Source organism: Mastomys coucha, unplaced genomic scaffold (assembly GCF_008632895.1).
Source record: "Mastomys coucha isolate ucsf_1 unplaced genomic scaffold, UCSF_Mcou_1 pScaffold3, whole genome shotgun sequence".
In the NCBI taxonomy this organism is placed as follows: domain Eukaryota; kingdom Metazoa; phylum Chordata; class Mammalia; order Rodentia; family Muridae; genus Mastomys; species Mastomys coucha.
In genome coordinates this window covers 12,387,175-12,412,036 of record NW_022196909.1, presented here as the reverse complement: position 1 = coordinate 12,412,036, position 24,862 = coordinate 12,387,175, and the positions used below count along the sequence as shown (strand labels likewise).

Genomic DNA, 24,862 nt, shown 5'->3' with positions numbered 1-24,862 from the left:
ATTGTAGCTGTCTTCAGACACACCAGAAGAGGGCATCGGATCCCATTACAGATGGTTGTGAGCCACCACGCGGTTGCTCTGAATCGAACACAGGACCTTTGGAAGATCAGTCAGTGCTCTTAACGTGACTTCTTATAGAACCCGGGACCACCAGCCTAGGATGGGACTACAATGGGTTGGGCCCTCCCAAATCAATCACTACTTAAGACAATTCTCTCCAGGCTTCCCTCCAGCCTCATCTTACAAAGGTGTTTTCTCAATGCCTTCCTCTCAGGTGGCTATAGCTTCTGTCAATTCAACATAAAATGAGTCAAACCACTATCCGCTAGGGATGCAGCTAGGCGGTAACGTGTTTCCCGCCACGCACAGGAATCTGGGTTTGATGCTGAGTTAGCACTGCAGAAAGAAACCAAACAAAGCCCTACTCTAATTAAACTTACTGAGAATGGGCGAGCATTCTGACAAACCATGGCATACTGCATAATAATTAGTAATTACAAAGAGTTCTTAGTACCTAGCAGTTAACTGATGCTATATATGGGGGCTGGAGAGATGGCTCAGTGGTTAAGATCTTGTGTCACTCTGCAGACGACCTGGGTTTGATTCTCAGCCCCAACGCGATGGCTCACAAATATCTGTAGCTCCAGTGCCGAAGGATCTGGCCTCTGAGAGAAGGCACCAAGCACGCCGGTGGCACACACACATACATGCAGGCAAAACACATGTATGTACAAAAATGAAGTAAACCTGGAAGAAATGCCTGTGTAATGGATGTTAAAATAATAACGTTGTTGTCAGCTGTCAGGAGCTCATTTGGAATGTTCACATCCCGTATTCTTGTCTGGGTACACCTTATTTTAGGGATGACATCGTGCCCATGTGTCATCCTGCTCCATCCATCAGTCTGGAGATGGAACCAGAACCTCATGCGTGTTAAGCAAATTCGTGACTGATGAGTTACACGTCCCTAGTCCTCTCCCAGATCATCTTAAACTGTGAAAGAAAAACAATCTCACTGGGGAGAACTAGAACCGAACCTAAGGGGTCTCCGTCCAAGAGAAATAAGAACCAGGGCTTCCTAACAGACAAGACAGTAGCTTTTTACTCCCCAGGACACAGAAACCACCAGACGCACTCAGAGCGGCCTCCGCCCATCTTCTCCAGATACAGCTTTCTTCAGAACCTGATTGTTGATTCATTCCAACCTCAGAATAGATGTCTGGCCCTGGTCCCTTTAAAGAAAGCCCTCCTTCTCTCCATACTGAAATGTTTGGGATATTTAAAACTTCTATTGCCATAAATTCCAAGCTGACAGTCTCATAGCAGCCATAATTCAGTTGCCAGGAACACACATTTACCACAGGCCTGCAAACTAGAAGATTTAATAGGCCCCTAGCTGTGTAAATGAATGGAGCTCACTGTGACCCAGCAGCAAGCAGGACCCAAACAGCTAGGGACCTGTGTCAGCTCTCTCAGCCCTCCAGATGTGCGCCTGGCCTTCCAGATACAGAACAGGAACCACTGTAGTGTATGCAACCCACCACCACCAAACTGGTAATAGGTACCACATGCTTGTATTTCAAAGACTGAAGCCCTAAGTCTTCTTACGTACCTTAGCACTAACAGGGGCTTTAAAATAACAGACCTCGCAGAGAATGCTTAGGATAGAAACTGCTCCAAGGGACACAATTTAGATATTATATCTATGTAGAGTAGGATTTAGTCTGTCTGAAATGAAGGTAATACTTACAGAGACACATGTAACAGTTATGTCTCCTTGATACTAAGTATCCAGGAATGTTTGTATAAAAGCTTTGTTTTGTTTTCTTAGGCAACAAGGGGAAAATCTATTCTTTGCATTTGTGATATCCCTGGGAATTTCTAGTCGTCTCTTTGTTTCCTGTTATGGCACCTACCCACAATATTATACTTTATTGAGGACTCTTCTTTCTGGTGTTTGAAAAACTACAGCCTGACCAGCACAACTGGTATTAGTCCCGTATTCAAAGCAGAGACTGACAGTGTTATTTATCATTTTTTATTATTCCGGGCCTTACTGTGTACACAGAAGGTATTCAACAAGAAGGTATACAAACACTTGTTGAGTGGATGAATGAAGAAGAAGGAAGCATCTTGACTACTACCAGGCTATGGAGAGTAACTGCATACAAGGAAAGAAAATATAGACAGAACCAAGTGGGATGCTTGATTTCTAAACTTGGCAGGATTTAGAATCACCATGGAAACACATATCTGAGTGTTTTCAGAAAGATTTTACTGAAGGGGGAAGAGCCGCCCAGAATTCGGGAGGCACTATCTCACGGACTAGGTCCTGGGGTCGGGTTTAAGTAAGAGCCTTTGCAGCGCAGGGGTGTCTACGGCTCTACCTCCTGACTGCGCATGCACCGTGACCAGTTACCTCAACTACCTGTCGCCATGCTTTGCCCAACATGGCAGGTGTCTCCACGTGCTTCCCGCTGTGGCATACTGCACCTTCAGAGGTAAATAATGCACCAAAACATTAAGAAGAGCCATTAAGCCAAGGGGTATCTGTAGAATCCTGAGCCATAAATTGAGTATCTAGACCATACTGCCTCCCTGCATGGCTCACAAAGAGGGACTGGAATGACTATAAGAACCAGAGGTCTGGGAAGACTGAGGTCCAACGATGTGTTTTGGACATGAAAGGATGCTCCTCTCATGAACTCACATTGCCTGCGGCTGCCTGCACAAAACCCAGCCTGGCAACGCTGCAGCACAGAGGGAGGAGGGACTTGAGAGCGCATCTCTAGCTTATGGCTGTTGGGTATGGGAGCATCGGTTTTCCTTACAAACGTAGCCCTGGTGGAAAGGTTCAGTGGACGGCCCCACACCATGCATACACGAGGAGCATTAAATGGATTTGGTGGGTTATAAAAAAAAAAACAATTTTAAAAAGAGGACATGAAGTTGAGAGGGAGTAGATGTTCGAGGAGTTACAGGGTAGGGCAAGGGGTGAATATGGTCAAACACATTGTAGGAATGTATACAATTCTCAAAGAATTAATAAAAAATTATTATTTTTTTTTTTTTAAAAAAGGGCTATTAGTGTGATAGCAGAGCAGTTCTGTGTCTGCGGCACAGCTATAGGGATGCACTTTACATTCCTGTACGATTGTGTTATTATTTGGTATTGGTTTTAGTTTGGCTTGTTTGTTTGTTTGGTTTAATGAGACAAGGTCCAATCTGATCCTTCCTGGCCTGGAACTTGCTGGGTAGACCAGATGGCCTCAAGTTTATCTCCACCCTCCAACTTCTCCTCCCAAGTGCTGGAGTGACCCACGTGCCACCAAGCCCAGGTGCTTTTCAGTTTTATAAATAGGTAAGAACCCTCATGTGTCAATTTCATCTTATATCAAAAGAATAGGAAAGAAAGGTTCTTTTTAAAGGTAAACTCTCTTGGACTAAACATTCAAAGGTAGAAAGAAAATGTGACATTTCAAGTGGTGACAGGAAGGTTGATTTGGGACTGCAAGAAGTCTACCTAAACATTCCTGCAGTGTTTTCCAGGAAATCCAGACAGCAGCTCCACAGTAAGTGCTCCGTGTTACACTCAAAAGGAAGTTCTTGGAACCCTAGGTTCTTGACAAAGAAGTGTGAGCCAAACTCTGCAATGAACCACCCGAGATGCTGGGACCACTCAGCCAAGCACTCTGTATGGTTCCTGAACTAAAGGAACTAGTTGGCAAACTGACATCAGTCTTTCCTAGCTGTTCCATTTTGTTCAAAAAAAAAAACTCTACCATTTTCTTCTCTCCTCCAAACCTTTCTGTATTTAAGGAAATCATGGGGCGTGGGGAGGAAGGAAGGAAGGAAAGAAGGAAGGAAGGAAGGAGGAAGAGGAAGGAAAGAAATGAAAAGAAGGAAGGAAGGAGGATGGGAAAAAGAAATGAGCCATTGCTCAAGCTGCATTCAGTCTGTTCTACAGAGGGAGCATAGTATTGGGGCTGAAGTCCCCTAAGAGACAACCATCCAAATACCTTTCTTCCTTTCCTTCTTTTCTTTTCTTTCAAAAGAAAACAAACAAAGCTGCTTCAGATTTAGGATAAGAAAAATGAAGTCAAGAGAAAATGTTTCCCATACTAAAAGTAGGAACATGATCCTAGCAGGAACACAAACCCGTGTGTGTGTGTGTGTGTGTGTGTGTGTGTGTGTGTGTGTATGTTTGGTGTGTATGTGTGTGTATGTGTGCATGCGCACATGTGTGCACATGTGTATACACAATCATGGAGGAGAAATGAAGACCCTAAGCTACAGTTATACCTGCAAATACCAAATGGCTGTCTGGGGAAGCCTGAGAGCTCAGTAGAACCACAACACAGAACACTGCTCAGCCCCCAGAATCAGATCCCATCAGGCACTAAGTCAAGTAGAAGGAAAGTTACTACACAGAACTAAGGTGATTTTCAAGCCTAATTAGTCTCAAATCCCATCATACACCTCTAAGTCATTCAGGATTCCTTCATGGCCATTCTTCAGGAGAAAGTATCTCCTGAACAACTCCAGGTAATAATGCAAAATGAATTTAAATCAAAGTTTTATCCATTTCATTTAAGTCCAAAGTGTAATAACTTACATAATAAAGATTCTTTTGCAAGCCTAAAGAGGCAGAAACAGAACCAGCACCTCACCTTAAGAGAAGAATTTTTTTTTAAAGCTCCAATAATTAGAGCAATAGCTGACATACCATAGATACTAATAAGAGTTATTGAATGGATAAAGAGACTAATTATCATAAAATTACCATTTCATCTTCATAAAGATGGCCATCCATATGAAAGTTGCTCTTAAAACCCTTACCTTTAGCTAATCATGGGGCAATGCAAGGCAGAGGTCAAGGGTCATACATACGCATGTATGTGCATATACATACATGCACAGCTTTGTATGTGATTTAAAAAACAAACGCACAACAACAAAACCCATCTCCAGTGGTTGTGCAAAGAGGGGACTGCCCTTCAAAGCACATCTTCAGAAAACAGACCTTTCCAACCTGGATCTCCGGAGTTCTCTGTCTCCTCCACTGTAACTTGTCTAGTAGTGTCAAAGACAGACTGAAGACAGATTCCTGAAAGATTAAAGGCTCTTTAGCAGGACCCAGCAATGGCGGGATGCACCAGGAAGTCTAAGCTGCTCAGGCTAAAGAAGTTGGATCACTTGAGTCCAGGAGTTTTAAGCACAGCCTTGGCAACAGCCAGGAAGCCAAGCACTTCAAACAAACAAGCATGCTAATGATCACTCATTATTAGGCATACCTCCAAGTACGAAAATGCGGGGCAGAACATCAATCTGGCTTATCTTTCACTGATTCTGACATAAATGCTACCAGGTATGGTTTTTCACACAATTAATCCAGTCAGTGGACAGGCAAGCATTCAATAAACATAGGAAGGGCGGGGCAGTAAGAAGAGAATTCATATTTTTTAGCACTATTTAAAAACTGTGAAGTCCTTTCTTTAAGTGGCTGAAGGTTGGAGAGATGGCTCAGCAGATAATACTTTGTTGCTCTTACAAAGAACCTGAGTTGGTTTCCAGCACTCAGTTCAGGTGGCTCATAACCTGTAACTCCAGGGAATTGGACCCCCTCATCTGGCCTCCGAGGACACCTGCACTCATGTGCACACACATATAAACACAGCTTTAAAAGATTGTTTTTTAAAAGACCATTTCAAATTTGGCTTGATGGTGTTGAAAGTCTAGACTTTCGAAACCCTTTGATGACCAGGCCCATGGCACATACCTAAGATCCACTCACTCGGTGACGTAGAAGTGGAAGAAATAAAATAAAGTTTTAAATTACTGCTGGTAAGATAGACCAGTGGGCTAAAGATGCCTGTCACCAAACCTGCTAACTGGAAATTGATCTCTGGGACCCATATGGTAGAAGGAAAGAACTGAGTCTGACAAATTGTCCTCCAACTTCCACATAAGTACCATGGCATGTATGCACACACATGCACACACACACACACACACACCACTAACAAATGCATGGACACTTCAGAGTACAGATGTCTCCCATGCAGCCTGCTGAGGGAACACCTTCCACTATCCACAGGTGACTTTCCACATGCTTCCCCTTTCCAGGAAGCATCTATGAGTCACAAGGGTGTGTTTGTAATATAATTTGCCTATACCAATGGAAACCTATATTTAGTCACGGGCCTAAATGAAGCTTTTTATGAGCTTTTTTAAATGAGCTTGATTTATGTGCCATTAGCTGCTAGATGGGTGGGTGGGGGCGCTGACAATTGTGTTTGCAATTAAATGTATGAATAGGTAAATGCATTGGTATCTTATGAACATACTGATATGTGCTAGAACAGCCTACATAATGTGAAATGCAGCTAGAATCATATCTAGAACCATGCTCTGGTTTCCCCACAGCTGCAGCTCTGTTCTGACAGAGAACTCACTAAGAGACACAACCACACCTAACAGGTGCACGCTAGCTGCCTCAGCCCAGGGCCATGACTCTAAGAGTTTGTGGTTTGAACTCACTCTTGTAGATTAGGTTTTTCAGACAGAAAGGAAGTCGCAAGTTTAGAAAACAAACAACATGCTAACTGCACATGAGGCTAAGTCAGAAGTCAAAAAAGAAATATAGAATTAAACCTGCAATTTTCCCAGGCTTGTAATCCCAACTGCTCAGACTATACAGCAAGCTCAAGGCCAGCCTAGACTACTTAATAAGTTAATAAGGTCTTAATAAGACCCTATCTCAAAAGAAAAAAAAGAGAAAAAGAAGGTTACACTGTAGCTTGGGGCTCAATTCCACTACTCCCCCACCCCCCAGCCCACCCCACCCCCACCAGCCTCCTTCCCTCCTAGCACCACTGTTTTTCAAGACTGGTAAATAAGATGTCTGACTTGGGTAACCATTTCCAATAAACTATTCTGCTGCTTTGCTGTCCCGCTCACACACAGAGGAGCTTCTTATCTTGGGACAGCAGAAGAGGACGGAGATAACACTCTTCCTAGGCTGACCACAGAACAGCAGCGAGCAAGAACCAGCTATTCTGGTAAAGGGGAGGAAGCGCGTGCCACAATACACAGATGGAGTTCAGAAGACAACTCTGAGGAATAGATTCCCTCCTCCCATTTTATGGATTGAACTTGGGTCTTCAACCTTTCCCACATTGAGAAATCTTGCTGGTCAGGAGACATCATCTGGATGGGTTGAAGTGAAGGGACAGAATACACTTTAACTTTCTTCACTGGTCAACATCACACTCCAAGCGTACTTTTAAAAGGAAGAAGCTGCTCAACCATACACACACACACACACACACACACACACACACACACACACACTAAAACACCACTCGGGCAAAAAGCCAGTCTGTGAGGGAATTAGAAGCAGCATTTTTTAATGGAAAATGTTTTTCTATTTTATAAACAGAGAGGGACTGCTCTAAGGAAAGCGGTTAAAATATTAAATGGCATTCCTATCTCTCCAGACTTCTTCTTGGTCTACTCCAGCCAGCCTGCAGGAGCCCCTCCTTCCACTGTGCCCCTCTTCCCTGGTCCTGATCAAGGGTGCCCTTAGCTCCTTCCCACTGACCCTCTCAGTTCTCTTCTAGCCCATCTCCATTTCTATGTGTCACCTACCAACCCTCAGAAACACTCTCTAGGAACCCAACACACAGCCTAGGAACCAGACATAGTAGGAACAACCAAGAACAGAACACCCACTCAACAAAGACAAGACCAGACTCCAACACCAAGAAATATCACAAGCATGACTACAGATGCCCAAATCCCAGCGCAAAACACAGACAGCCAAGATAATGTCTCCTTCAGAAGCCAATAACCCAACTCTAACAGCCCTTGAGAAATGCAATGTAGACGAAACAGAAGACAAGGACTTCAAAATAGCAATTATAAATGTGCTCAACATGTGAATAAATGTCTAAATGAATACAGTGAAAATACAAATAGACAGTTGAATAAATTGATCAAGACCTGGAAGTAAAATTTAACAACAACAAAAAAAATACAATCACTAGAGAAAATCCAAACAAGTAAAACTAGAAATAAAAAACTTAGAATATCAAACAAAACCTCAGAGGTAAGTATCACCAAGAAAGTATAAGACACAGAAGAGAGAATCCAGATGTAAATCTTAAAAAAAAAAAAAAAAGGCATAAAATATCCAGGAAATCTAGAACACTATGAACAGACCTATAAATAATGGGGCTGGATGAAGGAAAAGAACCCCAAGTCAAAAGTGCAGAAAACATTTTTAACAAAATCAAGGAAGAAAAATCCCCCAAAATAAGGGGAAAGGTGTCTATTAATAAACAAGAAGCATACAGAACACAAAATAGAAACAGAAGAAAAGTACATACCCATGATCCATAATAATCAAAACACTTAATGTACAGAACAAAGAAAGACTATTAAAAGCTACAAGGAAAAAAAGAACAAGTCATAAAAGCAGACCAGTTAGAATAACATCTGACTATTGGACAAAGACTCTAAGAGCCAGAAGAGCCTGAATGGATATATTCTACAAATCTAAGAGACCATAGGTACCAGCCCAAACTACTATACCCAGCAAAACTATCAGTCACAATCAACAGAGAAAATAAAGCATTCCTTGATTAAACCAAATTAAAGCAATCTATCTACCATTCCAGCTCTACAGAAGGCACTAGAAGGAAAACTTCAGTCAAAAGAGGTTAACTATACCCTAGAAGACAGGAAGAATAAATAATCCCAGAACAGTACATCCAAAGAAGAGGAGAATTCGCATCACAAAAAAAAAAAATTAAATAAACAGCAATTATCAGTAAATGCGACTCCTTGAAACTCTCAATATTAATAGTCTCAATTCCTCAATAGAGTCACAGACCAGAGTAGGAAACAGGATAGATATCACCTCAGTATAAAAGCATAAAAAAAGATTTTCCAAACAAATGGACCCAAGAAGTAAGTAGGTATAGTTATTTTTATACCTGACAAAATAGACTTCAAACCAAAACTAATCAAAAAAGTTAGGGAAGGGACATTACATACTCATTAGAGGAAAACTCCACCTAAAGGATATTGTAATTCTGAACAGTTATGCACCAAACACAAAGAAAGAGGAATGGCCTACCTTACACTGCATATGCACTTCACAGCGATACATACAGGTCATTTGACTTTTTGCTATTGTTTTTTGTTTATTCGTTGTTTTGTTTTTGTAGACAGTCAATCAGTCACTAAACTCAAAAAACAAAACCATTAAGGTAAATGACACCTGCACAGTCTGTACTTCAGCAATTCGATTGCAATGAACTGTGTTCTCCCCAGCAGCGGAGATAAAGCAGAGGGCAGCGTGACTTATCAGGCAGCACCCACTTCCTTTTTTAAGACAAGTGAGAATCCACTTTTCTCTGCTTACCATAAACTTTCTGGAAAGTCTCTTTTGTGTTCCTGCCCCACCTTATCTAAGACAAAAGCACAAACCAGTGGAAACAACCATTCTAACATTCCTGCACTGTCCGAGCTAAGTCCTGCAGGTCAGCTGCACACTGCTCTCATTATCTCCAACACCCTGTAACCCCCACCCACCCACCCGGCTTTCCTGTCTGCAGTGCTGAGCTGGAACTCAGGACCTCAAGCATGCACTCCCCACTGAGCTGCCCCTCCACACTCCCCAGGGGTTAGCCTTTATTTGTTGAACTTATAATGAAGGAGGGAAAGTGGGAGGGATTTTTCAGTGCCCCCAAGGGCATTTATACCATTTTACTATGGTTTCTCCACTATTTAGCTCAAATAAATTATTTTATAATTACAAGCCTTATTCCACCAACCATGAAAAGATTTTCCAGTACTTTATAACACTATAATTCTGCTCAAGTTCCAGTCTTAGGTTTTCTTACTCTTTTAATGAAACCTCTGAGACCCAGAGACATTAAATAACTGTGTCTACAAGAAGCCCTGTCACACCACGGAGCACTCCGACTTTTGCCTGAGTGAAGGATTTGTCGTGCACAGCTGACCTGTAGGACTTAGCTTGTACGTGAGAGATGTACACTAGAAGGGTTTTTCTGCTGGTCTGCTCTGTTGTCTTAGATTAAATGGACAGGAAGACAGAATTTGAAGAACTGAACAACAGAACAACACAGAGCAGCCTGCTGTCCTAGTGAGAACATCAGGTCCAAGCTCAGAAGGTAAAAGGGAAACAGAGCCCATGGCAGCCTCCCATCTAAAGAACTCATAGAGGATGCTGCATGGGAATGTAGTAATATGATATGATATGATATAATATGATATATATAATAATATAATTTAGAAACTATTTCCTTTATTCCCTCTAAGTTTTAAATTTTAATGCCATACCTAGACATGATGATGCACATCTGTAATCTCAGCACTCAAAAGGCTGAGGCAGGAGGATGAAGAGTTCAAGTCCAGCTTGGGCTACAATAGTGAGTTCAAGGCTAACCTGTGATACTCAGAATATGAGACCAAGGACTAACAATGAGCCTTTTACAGAGAAATACAGAATATTAGCTTTAAATAAAAGAAGTGCTTTTTGAAGTGAAGTTCCCGCTCTATACCACCTTTGTTCCTCGGTTGCCCTAAAAGAATGTTTGCTGTTACATTTGTGATTCTTTGTTTTCCTGTGAGGTATTTTGTTTGTTTGCTTGCTTGGTTTTAAGACACATTAACACATTTGACCATATATAAAGGAAATGACAGCCGTAAGCCTGTATTTATTGTGAACACTTTTCACAATAACTAGAAAGACATAGAATCAACCTAAATACCCATCAACAGATGACTATTTTAAAAATGTACATTGCAAGGGGTGATTAATGGGAGAGTGGTGGGCTGGAGAGACAGCTCAGTGGTTAAGAGCACCGACTGCTCTTCCGAAGGTCGTGAGTTCAAGTCCCAGCAACCACATGGTGGCTCACAACCACCCATAATGAAATCTGATGACAACTACAGTGTACTCATTTATAATAATAATAAATAAAATAAAATAAAATAAAAGAGCACTGATTGCTCTTCTGAAGGTCCTGAGTTCAAATCCCAGCAACCACATGGTGGCTCACAACCATCCGTAATGAGACCTGATGTCCTCTTCTGGTGTGTCTGAAAGCAGCTACATATATACTTAGATATAATAATAAAATAAATCTAAAACAAAAATTTAAAGAAAAAATGGGGGGGGTGTTTAGTAGGGGCAATGCCCAAAGTGGGGCTTTCCCTTCTCAAAAAGGGAAGGTAGAATGGGGGTGGTCTTGCATGAGGGAGTTCTTGGAGAAGGGGACTGAAATGGGTTGTAATGTGAATAAATAAATTTTTAAAAATTAAAAAACTATTAAAAATGTACATTGCATATACCAAGTGATACTGTCTATTCATTAAAAAAAAAAAAAAGAACAAAATCAACTATGAATAAACCTGGGAATAAGTCAAACAAAGTGTGGCACAGGAGGCCCAAATCCTACATGATCTTACAGAACAGCGGTTAGCAGAGGTGGTGGACAGTGGGAGAGACAGCTGGGACATTGTGGGTCACCTGGATATGGTGTTAGGAAGAATTAAAAAAATTATCTCCAGAAGGGTGGGGATTTGGTCAAAGGTTACACAGTTGTAATTAGACTTTAGGGATGTTTTCCGGTAGTTCCACAGCGGGAGAGCACACAGACACAGGCGTGATGACAAGGCTGGGGCTAGGGTGGTAAGCTGTACGTAGCTACTAATGATCTCTCTAACATGGTAATACTGCTCTGGCATCGCCGGTGCTGCCTCGATGTTACGAGAAACATCTCGTAAACAATTTGGATAATGGATGATCTGAGATAACTTGATGCCAACAGAGAGCTGCCTGGCATTTGACACAAATGTGCTGGAAGAAACTGTTCTGTTAACATTTGGTCAAACAGTACTTAAAGGGGTGAATTGTAAGATACATGAATCAGAGCTCTCCAGCGCTGCTATAAAAAAACCCAGCTGGATGCCATTAGTGCTAGAGAAGGGACTTAGAAACCCAAGGCCTGCGACCTACCCCAGCACCCATTCCCCTTGCCCCCCGCCCCGCAGAGTGCCAACACAAGGCAGAACACATAACAACTCGAGACGTTTACAACAGCATCACAAATTCTCACAGTAACAACTGAGAGGTTCTGAGGTTTAGAGAAAACAAATAAAGAGATATATTCACAAAAACCTTTCTGGCCATTTTAGAGCTGATATACAAATCATACACCCTAAACACTTTACTAGCAAGCCTCCCCTGCCCCCCAAAAAACTTGGGGGACATCTTTAAGACAAACAGATCTTTGCGGAAACTCTAGAAATATCTAAAACAACCAGCACAGAAAAGCATTGTGATTAAAAATTAAGATTAAAAACTAGCAGCAAACTTTCTCCTCCTAACATAGTATATCAGACATCAAAGAGTAATGCCCAAACTATTTACTGCTGGGACTGCTAGATGCTAGTCTAAAATAATCAACTGCCCAAACTATCCACTGCTAGGACTGCTAGATGCCAGCCTAAAATAATCAACTGCCTAAGCTATCCACTGTTGGCACTGCTAGATGTCTATCTAGCCTAAAATACTGAAAGGCAAGGAACATACTGAAAAGCCTCTCACTGACGAATCACTGCAAATTTTAAAAGCATTTGAGAGCCCCACTTTGATGGAAGGCATCTTTTTTTTTTTTTGAGATTATAATTTAATTACATTTCTCCCTTCTCTCTCCTCCAAACTCTCCCATACACTCCTCCTCAGTCTCTGCTTTGATGTTTTTATGTATCAGTTAAAAAAAAATCTTAATTTCAGGAGCCAAGCATGTCCACACAGCCGTGTTATCCCAGGGCTTCGAAAAGCAAAGACAAGAGAAGGAAGAGTTCAAAGACAGCCTGGGTTACAAGGCCTGGGTTACAGTAGTGACATTCTGTCTAAGACAAAAAAAAAAAAAAGAGTAACTTGATTTTTTTTTTTTTAATTATAAAATTATGATCCAGGATAACTTCCCAGAATGTGGTAGGGCATAACATCTCCTTCTTTAAAAAAATTATATATGTATGTATGTGTGTGTATGTATGTGTGTATGTGTGTATGTATGTATGTATGTATGTATGTATGAGTGTGTATGTATGTGTGTATGTATGTATGTGTGTATGTGTGTATGTATGTATGTGTGTATGTGTGTACGTATGTATGTGTGTATGTGTATATGTATGTATGTATGTGTGTATATGTGTATGTATGTATGTGTGTATGTATGTATGTATGTGTGTATGTATGTATGTATATGTGTATGTGTATGTGTGTATGTATGTATGTATGTGTGTGTATGTGTGTATGTATGTATGTGTGTATGTATGTGTATATGTATGTATGTGTGTATGTATGTATGTATGTGTGTATGTATGTGTGTATTTATGTATGTATGTATGTATGTGTGTATGTATGTATGTATGTGTGTATGTATGTATGTATGTATGTATGTGTGTATGTGTGTATGTGTGTATATATATATGTATGTGTGTATGTATGTATGTATGTATGTGTGTATGTATGTATGTATGTATGTGTGTATGTGTGTATGTATGTATTTGTGTGTATATATATATGTATGTGTGTATGTATGTGTGTATGTATGTATGTGTGTATATATGTGTGTATGTATGTATGTGTGTGTATGTGTGTGTATGTACATTTGTGTGTGTATATGTACATATTTAATGTATACTTTTTTTTTTCCAGGAAGGATCTCATGTAGCCCAGGCTGACCCCAACCTCTTGTTGCTATTGCTCCTACCTTTTAAGAGCTGGGATTACAAGCAAGTGCTACCAGGCCTGGTTCTGACATTTCAAAGTGTCCTAGGGATGCATTGAAAATCTGAAAATAGACCTGGGGTAAAAACTTCTATTCGTTCTCTCAGTCTACTTGCCCATCCTGTGCATCTGCAGCAATGCCAGGATCAATGTACCTCTTAACTAAATAGGAAGAGCTGCTAATAGTGATTTTTAATAAGAGCTACATACACTCAAGGCGCCCAGTCACATTGTGGTGCGTTGGTGCGTTCACACCAATCTGCTACTTGCCAGACTCATCTTTTCAGTTTTTCAAATTCCACGTCAAGCAACAATAAAGTCCCTAAAATTTTTAAGTAAAATTCTCAGCCTAAACCATTTAAATAAATAACCCCAAAATCCTAAACTAACATTTACTAAGATTAACAGTGGAGGAAGAGGGTGTGGCTTGGGGTTTCATTTACAATCTATTGACTGAAGTATCTTAGCAACATTCTCCCTAAACACTCCCAGAAGGCAAGAGTGGGTCACAGTCCCGCTTACACAATAAGCATGAAGGGGCCAGCCCTTGGTCTCTGAGGGATGTAACCGAAGCCATCTGAGGGAAAGCAAAGATGTCCGCCTTAGCAGGAAATATTTTCACGAGAGAGAGATACCAGCCTTTTCTCCCACTCGCTTCCTTTTAGAACTAGCAGCCTCTGACATTACAGCCGTGCTAGGCAGCAGCAGTCGGGGAGGAAATGAATCACAGAAATTAGTCAGGATTTCCTATTTAGTTACTTAATAATCCAAACCCGGAGGCTGGAGGTAACGCTGAGCAAGCAGAGCGATCTGCCAAAGCCTGACTTTTTCTAGCACTACACAGCTAAAGGCAAAAGGAAAACGCGCATATCCAAACCCAGCCTCCACGTGCATACTCGGGTGTGAGAGCACATGTAGGCACAGACGAGAGGACGTGTCTCCCTGGCCACCACAAAGGCTGAGGGCTGACATTCTTAGAAGGCAGGCTAACAGGAGAGAAGCAGAGCACGTGTATTTGATCATCATTTTACAGAATGGAAGACCGGAAGACCAAAGGAGTACCACACATTTTTTAAGGCTTAGGTTTGACGACTCTAGTTATGACTAGACGAAAAGGCATGGCGGAAGACTATTGGCCAGGGCCTGCCTAGATGCTTCTTCCCTCCCTGGGTAATACTTTGCCCTCCCAAGGCTGGGACGAGACCCCTGCGAGCTTATCCTTAAGGGCGGGCGGCAAGCAGAAGGACAGATCAGCAGGGGAAAGATTAGAGGAATGCTTGTAGCTTTTATGGCTGGCTTTGGAGGAAAGGGTTCTGGTTTCTGTGACCTGGCTTGAGGAAGAGGAATGGATTCTAGTTTCTGTGGTTTGCCTTGGGAGAGAATGAGGGAGGGATGACACACAGGAGAAAGACAGGAGAACAGAGAGAGACCACAGCACATTGTTTTCTGAGCTCCAGCATGTGCAAAGGCTGATACACACTAAAGATTTCTATTCACTTACTCCGGGTTTTTGTTTGTTTGTTTGTTTGTTTGTTCGTTCGCTTGTTTTTTAAGAACTTGGAGAAAGAGGCTGTGTGTTTCTTGGCTGTACATGGGAGGTTTTTAGAGACAGGGTCTCATGAAGCCCAGGCTTACTATTGAGCTGAGGGTAGCTTTGAACTTCTGATTTCCCCATCTCATTTTCTGCTGGATTATGAGCATGCAACACCAGGCCTAGTTTATGCAAAGCAGGGCGTTGAACCCAGAGCTAGGCAAACACGGAGATGTATCCTCAGACCTAAGTTCTTTGTGTTGTGGCTGTTTTAAAGTATTATTGTTTATTTGCAAAACAAGAGCATTACTTTACAACTGTTTTTTTATAGAGTAATATATATTCACTATAAAAGCTAAAATTACGTGCAGACATACATAAGAGAAAAATGAGTTTTCTGCAGTCCCATTAACTACAAATGCTTTAAATTCAAAACTGTGCCGTGTTCTATTATTATAAACTCTCAAATGTGCAGGATTCACAAGGTATTATGCAGATTCGAGCACATTCTCTGTCTCTGCTGGAAAACTATTGGTGTTAAAACAGTCTAGCAATGTACCTCACATGCTCATCACAGTTGGTGCTTATAAATCCTGTGACCAAGACCCGAGTATCAAGGCGGACCACTAAGCTCTGGATCTAATAGTGAGTGGCTACCACATTCCTATAAAATCATCCTGGTTTTTTTTTCTTTTATATACACAAATTTTAAATGTTTAACCCTTTTAAAATAAGGTGGTACCTAGCCATGGATACAGTGCGGCAGCTGGATCACAGTCCATGTTCAGTACGTTATCCTTCTCTTAATAGAGCCCAAGTCGGTCTGTGGCCTCACTGTCTTATGGGATGGTGTCAAGGGTTTATCACATTGCAACTGACCCATGTCACATTCCTTTACAGTTACACTACTCTGTGAGAATCACATATGGAATTTAACATCAGTGGTTCCCATAGCTTGATGAACACAGTCTATCCAATAACTAGTGTCAATCTCTATTTGGAAAATTCAAAACTTTAATATCACTGCCAACTCCATGTCATTTATGGATTTACCAAGAAAATCATGAATATTCCAACCATGTTATTAGTAAAAATACTTCACAATAAAAAAAAAAAAACCTACTTAGTTATAAAAGGGAATAAAAATTTGATACATGATACAGTATCCATGGGCCTCGGAGACCTTATGCTTTGTAGAATAGGCCAGAATCAGAAAGATAGATATTGTATGATTCTTCTTACATAAAATATGTAGACTAGGCAAATTCCTTGAGATGGAAAGTAGAGTAAAGGTTACCAAGGAGGGGGGAGAGGTAGTCTTTGATGAGTGAAGTTGTTACTGAGGATGATGGGAACATTTTGTAAACAGATAGTGGTGATGGCGAATTTCTGGCCACTGAACTGCACACTTGCAAACATTGAAGAGACTGCATAGATTTCATCACAATGATTGTCCAATGGAGTAACTTACTGGTCTAGACAGCAACTGGGATGAGTCACAAGGTTACCATGCTAAGAGAAAGAAGGTAATCTCACAAGGTTATACACTGTATGATTCTATTTTCATAACACTGTTCAAATGACAAATCCGTAAAAACAGAGAACAGATTTACAGTGGAAAAGAGGAAGGGTAGGAAAGAAGTCGGTATGGTTACAGAAGGGCCTGGGCAGGAGGCTTCAGGTGACAGACCAGACCGGTTCTGTACCTTTTTGCTCCTTGTTGAGGTATGGTCTTTTGCTTTGTATTGTAATGGTAACTAGGGGCCCCCAAGGCCTGGTTGCCCACAAGGATGAGAGAATCCAAAGCTACAACGTGACCTTGCTCCTTTAATTGAAAACTATTGGCTAAATAAAGATGCCTACAGCCAATAGCTGAGCAGAAGAGAGTTAGGTGGGGTTTGGGTACCCAGGCCTGAGGTCTTAGAAGACCACAAATTAAAAAGGAGAGAATGAAGGAAGAGGAGAAAACACCATGAGTCATGTGTGTCATAAAAATATGGCTATAACGGCTGGCCAGTTGGAGTTAAAAGCAGCCCAGATGGAACAGGGCAAGTTATAATTCGAGGTTATCGATGGGGAAATAAATTCTAATAGTTTAGAGGGTAAATATCTGTCCAGCTCTAGTGTTGATTAAGGCTTATTATAAATATAAAGTTTATGTGTGTTTCTTATTTAGGAACTGAATGACTGAGATTAAATATTTTCTACAACAGCTCCAACTCATTCCCACCCTGGGATCTGAACCCAGGGCCTTGGAGCCTGTAAGACAAGGACTCCCTGGGCTCCATCTCCAACGCTGTTCTATACCTTGACTGTGGTGCTGGAAGCAGGGACCCATGATAAAGTGTGCCTTCATCTAAATACACACCAAATGAGGACAAATGAAAGAGAAAAGCACAAGACAGGTGAGCGAGGTCAGTATTCTGGCTGTGACATAATACTATGATTTGGCAAATGTAGCCATTGGAGAAGATGGGTCAAGGGTATATGAGACCACTCTACAGTGCTTCTCGCTGCTACATACATCTATAGTCTTCTCAAAGTTTAACTTAGAAAACAAAAAAGTGATTAAGCTGGGCGTGGTGGCAAACGTCTTTAATCCCAGCACTCAGAAGCAGAAGCAAATGGATCTCTGTGAGTTTGAGGCCAGCCTGGTCTACACAGAGTTCCAGAACAGTTAGGGTTGCATATATGCCCTACCCCCAAAACAAACAAAACAAACAAAATTATTAAAAACAGTGAATAGAAGAAGGGAAAGCGCACTGTCTCACCCGCTGCTACCATCTCCCACTTACTGCTGTTACCATGGTTACTAAAACTGCAACCTCCCTCATTAGACACCTCCACCCTTTTTAAAATTCCTCACAGGTTTGTTTAACCAATTATAAGTTTACTTAGGTATGAGAATGCAAGTCTTGTTTATAGAGAAAATTATTAAAATCTTGGTTTACTATTGGACACATTAACTTAAAATTTTCAAATTTCTCAAAAATAACTTAGTAAATCGTATGACACCTAAAACACAACATTGTCCAGTAGAGATATGTGAGCCATATGCCTAGTCAAATAGTCATATTGATAAAACTAGAGGAGGAGCTGGGGGTGTGGTACAGTGGTATAGTACTTGCCTTGCATGCACAAAGCCCCAAGTTCAAACCCCAGCATCAAACCAACCAACCAACAAACAACAACAAACAAAAAACAGCGAAAAAAAACCAAGCAACAACAAAGATACAATTTTTTAAATATTATTATTTTGTTTTCTTGAGATAGAGTCTATTTATTCCTAACTGTCCTGGAGCTTGCTATGTAGACCAGGTTGGCCTCAAATTCACAGCAATCCTCCTGCCTCTTCCTTTCAAGTGCTGGGATTAAAGGTTTGAGCCACTATGCCCAGTCCCAATTTATATTATTTTGTGTGTGTGTGTGTGTGTGTGTGTGTGTGTCTGTGTGTCTGTGTGTCTGTGTGGTCCTGTGTATGTTGTGTGTTTGTGTATATGGTTGTGTATGTGTGTATAGTTGTGTGTGTGTGTGTAGCTGTATATGTATGTATGTACTCCTGCATGTGTGTGTATACTCTATTGCTCTCCACCACGGTTTTTTGAGGCAGAGTCTCTCATTGAACCTGGAGTTCTGACATGGCTTGGCTGGCTGGCCAGCAAGCTCCAGGGATCTGCCCATCTCTGCTCGGCTTCCCCAGCACACAGTATACAGCATACAGCACACAGTATACAGCTGTGCCTGGCTTACAATGTGGATACTGGGGAACTGGACTCAGGTCCTCAAGCTAGAACTGCAAGCACTGTACTGAGAGAGCCATCTCCCCAGCCCTGCACAATGTAACTTTAAAAATAATGTCTTTAAATAAGCACATTTTATCATAATAAAAAAAAATCCTTCAGAAAAGAAAACCAGACTTGCTTTATGTGCATTTTATAAAATTAAATTCCCAGAAAGGCTTGTAGAGATTGGCATGATCCGATTTAAACAATATAAGATTTTCTGACTCTTCCCCCAAAATACATCATTGCGAAACATGTTTAAAAGATGGTAGCATCAAGTGTGATTCCACATGAGCCTGTGATTCCAAATAAGCCTGTGTGCGCCAAGTACCAGCCCCGAGGCTCCTCGCACACTGCCTCCCTCGAATTACCATCCCAATCTTACAAGAACAAGGCAGACTGGGGCGTTTCCTTTTACATGTGAGAAGACACTGCACACAGATGAACATGGGTTGGCTAGCATCACTCTGAGCAGGACTAGGAGTTGAACGAATCTAGCACCAAAGCCTATGCCCTCCCAGCTCTCCCCGCCTTCCCTCCCGCTCTCCTTACAGCCTCTCTGCTTATACTGTCTCCAATTTGTATTAATGGGCACAAAAGCTCTTACTGAAAGATTACACCCAGATTAAGGCCACCGAGTGTAGAAAAGGCACTCCACACAGTTATTTTGATCTTATGGATGCTCTGTCCCATAATTTAATCAAGCTAACCAATAGCCTACATTTGCTACGGCAGGGGATTAACTTTATGCTAGAGAAATACATCATTATCTTGATCTAGTTAAACTAGTTATGAGCTCTTTAAATATCCACATTCCTAACGAGGGAAGGAAAAACAAGTACACAGTCACCGCTGCACATACGAGACCTTGCAATACTAGAAAGATGTGTTTTGTGTGTTCCTGATAAGGAACTGTGCTTAAGGAGTGTGCCAGAAACCAGCATCAGTTGTTGGATAAGGTCAGTCCTCAAACAAAACCTGCTTAGACTCATGGGAACTCTACGGGTTAAAATTCAGCTCACCAGATCTTATCCTGCCTGCTCTATATTACCAGGGCTTTTTCCGTTGCTTCCACTTGTCTGTCTTTGCACATCAATAATCTCCATTTCAATTGTTTTCATTATGGCACTCCCTTGGTAACAGCATCCGAAGCTCTGAATGACACTGAAAAGGACATCATTGCCTTCTTAGAAAAATGATGTTGTAAGTTACCAGATCAAATAAATTAATGGATTAATTAATTTAGTGAATTCATAATGAGTAAAGGATTTTAGAAAGATATTCTTACTTTTATAACCCAACAATACAAAGTAATCCAATTTAAAAATGGACTAATTTGGGGGGCTAGAGAGATAGCTCAGCAGTTAAGAGCACTGACTGCTCTTCCAGGGGACCCAGGCGCCCCAGCACCCCCACAGAAGCTAACAACCATGGATAACTCAATGTCAGGGTTCTCAGCTCACCTTCTGGCCTCTGTTGGTACTGCATGCATGTTGTACACACACCAAAGCAGCCATACGCATAAACTAAAAAATAAACAAGTCTCCAAAAATACTTTTTTAAAACAACAGGCTACATTTTAAACATGTATTTTTAATAACTTAAAATAGCTATAAGCACATGAAAATGCACTCAACATAGTTAGTCATTAAGAAAAAGCAAATCAAATTCACACTGAAGATCTGAGAGAGTAGGTAAGTAGGAGAGGAGATGCTTATTGATAAGTACAAAGACCTGGATTCAGCCAGGCACTGGTAGCTGGTGCTGCACACCTTTAGTTCCAGAACTTAGGAGGCAGAGGCAGGCAGATCTGTGAGTTTGAGGCCAGCCTGGTCTACAGATCCAGTTTCAGGACAGCCAAGGCTACACAAAAAAAAAAAAAAAAAAAAAAAAAAAAAAAAAAAAAACCCAGTTTGGAAAGACCAAAAGAAAAGACTTGGATTCAATGCCCAACATGAAACAAACAATTAAAAGAGAGAAGCCAGGGAGAGGGCACTTCATACTTGTCAGGAAGGCTAAAACGAAAACAGGAGTAAGCACCAGACCCTATATGGTGCTGGGAGAATTTTTTAAATGGCCCAAACTCTTTGCAAAGTAGTTTGGAAGTGTTTCTCAAAGCTTTGCACAGAGCAATCCTATGACTCAGCAATTCCACTCCCAGAGAAATGAAAACACACAGCTACAAAACAGCTGCACATGTGTGCTCAACAACACTGTTCATATCACAGAAGAACATGGAAAACAACCAAGTGGGCATCAAGAAATGAATACACAAGCAAACTATGTATATTCATATGATGACAGGTTAAGAAGCAAGAAGGAAGTGTTGAAGCAGCCTTTTAAAACATAAGTAAATTCTAAAAGCACGGTTAAGTGAAAGAGACCAGTCACAAAAAGCCATGTACTGTATGAGTCTACTCAAGGAAGTATTCAGAGAAGGAGATTCATAAAAATGAGAAAAATGGGCTGGAGAGATGGCACGGTGGTTACAAACAAACACGGCGATTCCAGACGAACAACTCACAAAGAATCTGTAACTCTAGCTCCAAAAGATCTGATGCCCTCTCCTGACCTCCTCACTCAACACCAACACACACGCACATGCATGCACACATGCACATACACGCACACACATGCACACGCGCGCGCGCACAAACACACACACACATACACACTCATACACACATACACACTCATACACACACTCAGCAGGTAAGAGCACCGACTGCTCTTCTGAAGTTCCTGAGTTCAAATCCCAGCAACCACATGGTGGCTCTCAACCATATGTAATGAGATCTGATGCCCTTTTCTGGAGTGTCTGAAGACAGCTACAGTGTACTTACATATAATAAATAAATAAATAAATCTTTAAAAAAAAGAAAGCACGTTGCAGCATTTGCTCCAGAACAACGCACCTCCAACACCTAGTCTGATCAGGTACTATCTTTGAGCTACATCTAGAACAACAGCTCAAAAGTGCCAGAAACACACCGGGAGATCATAGAGAGTTGGCTTCCAAGGCTGGTGAATCCTGCAGTGCCACTCCCAGGTTACACCCAAGTTTAACACAACTGTTTGTTTCTCTGTACTCACAAGGCAGAAGAATGACGAACCGCATTCCACAGGGAGGAAATGAGGATCAAGAAGACAAGAGAGGACCTAACCCAAAAGCCTTTCCTTCAGGATGCCTGGGCCAGCTCCTAACACACGCCCATTCCAGAAGGGAATCCCATGTGCAACTCACTTCAACCTAGGCTCCTCACTCAGTCCCTGGCATGGATGGAATGGACAGGATGAGCTTGCACAAAGCTCCCTAACTTCTTCAACTGAAAGCCGCAACAAGAAACAGGTGCACACCGCGCGGTAGCAGACGCGTGGGATCCATTGGAGAGGGTGGAGACACTCAGGGCTAGATACAGTGGGCCTGGGCCAGTCTGGGTTACATAGCAAAATCCTGTCTCCAAGTACCAAAATAACAAGTAAATAAATACCCCAAGAGTCACGCCTTGCTTAAGGATGGAAGATATTCTAAGAAGTGCGTTAACAGACAAGTCCCTCCTTGTGAAAACATCAAACCCAAACTAAGTTATTAATGAACTCAATGTCATTATAATTGCTATGGAACCATTATTGCGTATGAGGTTGGTCAGAGTGCCATGCATAGCTGCAGCTTGTAAGACTCGGTTCTCACAAAAGTTAACACTGACGTCTGTGGAAGAACACTGACCCTACCTGTATAGAGGGTACTCGGGCATGTTGGCGCTCCTTTTCTATGACCCTGTGTCCGTCAACCTCAGGATAACTGGCTTATCTAGTCAGAGATCACACTGAGAGAAGGGTAAAACCGTCCTGCTACTGCATGATGGAGAGAAGGCTCAATATTGTTCCAGAATAAGCCACTGCACCCACAATATCACCCACAGTGAACCTGGGTGATACATCTCTTATTTGATCTTACAAAAGCACTACTGCAAAAAAAAAAAAAAAATCTAAATGGTATGCACAGAATGTGGATAGAGTTTGTCTTCTCATTTTAAAACTCCCCAGTTTCCTAGAGAAGAGTGTGACATATAGTCTCGACTATCTAGAAGGCTGAGGTGCAAGACAGCTTCATCCCAGAGTTCAAGGCCAGCCTGGGCACTCAGTAAGACCCGTTACCAAAACAATAACTTTCTCGGGGCATGGCCACCAGGCACTAAAACCATAAATAAAGACAGGTAAAGGGAAATCAAGTATCTGGCAATGGCCAAAGTCACAGCTGAGACGGAGCATGCTACCTGAACCTGCTGGGTAAGGGACCAGGGATGCGGCTACGCATTATATAGGAAAGGTTTCCAATCAAGGATCCGCTCACTCAGAATAGCAGTGGTGTGAAGGTTGATTAATGGCGTCCAGCCTCCTACGCTTCTGTTAGCTCATCTAAAGCCCACATGCCATTCTGAAGTAGGAGAGTACTAGATAAATCTGGTTTGTGCTCCCCTTTCAGGGGCCAAGTTTTACAAATGGAAAAAGACTTAGCAGGAAGCAGGGTCAACTTTGTTCAGTGTTGAGATTCTGCCTTCCAAAGGCAAATTCTGGCTGGCATAGTGGCTCAGCGATTATAGGCGCTTGTCATCAAGCCAAACCTGACAACATGGGCCCCATGCAGTGGCAGGAGAGAACCAACTCCCACAGGTGTCTTATGAACTCCACATATACACCAAAGCAGGTATTAACATACACAAGTGTGCGTGTGCGCACACACACACACACACACACACACACACACACACACACACACACAATGAATGCAAGGCAAACTTGTAGGACTGATTTCTTTTATAAAAGGAGACCAAAAGGCAGGGGTTTTAAAAATCACTTTACTATATAATGCAATTATTCTTTTGTTCTTAGTGGTGATGCTGGGGGTCAAATCACAAGCATGATCTGTCTCTGAGGTATATCTCCAGGTTAGGCTCGAACTCTCTTTCTCCTCCTGCCTCTACTTCCCCAGCACTGGGAATAAAGGCATGTGCCATCACACTCAGGTCATTAAGCAAACTGAAAGACTACCAGCTCACCTTTGAGACTGCAGGCTGTACTTACACTAAAGCAGTCAGGAGACCTAGCATATATAGTGTAAGCAACTACAACCACGATCCTCAGGGCTACCAAGGTACAAAGAATAAAGAAGTGATTGTCTCAAGGCCCACCAGGATGGGACACGGGCATCCCCCTTCATCCCTTCTTCCTATCTCTTCATCCCTCTGACCAGACACTGTCTCCTAATATCTCCTGTCTTTGCTAGATCCTCATGCCAGTCTCCTGAACCATGCACAGATGACATTAGTCACCCCATGACATCTCACAGCTCATAATGTTTCAGTTATACAGGTGTGTCTTTCCTGTATTCACACCGACAGTTACTCTTGCCTTCTCTACAGACACCTCAGAGGAGAAAAAGGGGGTAAGATGACCTCAGACTTCAGTTCAAAACATCTCTCCCATGTTTCTTGACCACACACTTCCTCTTCTTACCCATAACCACATCAGCCAGTTGGCTCTTCCTCCAACTGGAAGCCCACATAACACCCAAGCCACCTTCGGTCGCCCCAAATTGTAGGTCAGGGACTTTTCACGTGTCTCTTGGCAGGACTACCCTTCACCTGTGTCCTTCCAAGGATGGTAAACCTTAAGTGAGCCCTTCTGTAATTACTCAAATCTAAACCAATCTTC

General features: G+C 41.9%; 1 protein-coding gene across 2 annotated transcripts in view; it reads right to left on the bottom strand.

Moving 5' to 3' along the window:
- Positions 1 to 24,862, bottom strand: part of Mcu (mitochondrial calcium uniporter) — a 170,693-nt gene that overhangs the window by 119,552 nt on the left and 26,279 nt on the right. The window contains exon 1 of one of the 2 annotated variants that reach the window (XM_031348338.1): positions 9,143 to 9,199. The exons of the other annotated variant lie outside the window; for it this stretch is intronic. Within the exon in view, the coding sequence (XP_031204198.1) occupies positions 9,143 to 9,184 (42 nt within the window). The 5' untranslated portion in view covers positions 9,185 to 9,199. Of the gene's footprint in view, positions 1 to 9,142; positions 9,200 to 24,862 lie in introns of those variants that run through there. 2 annotated transcript variants of the gene reach the window in all.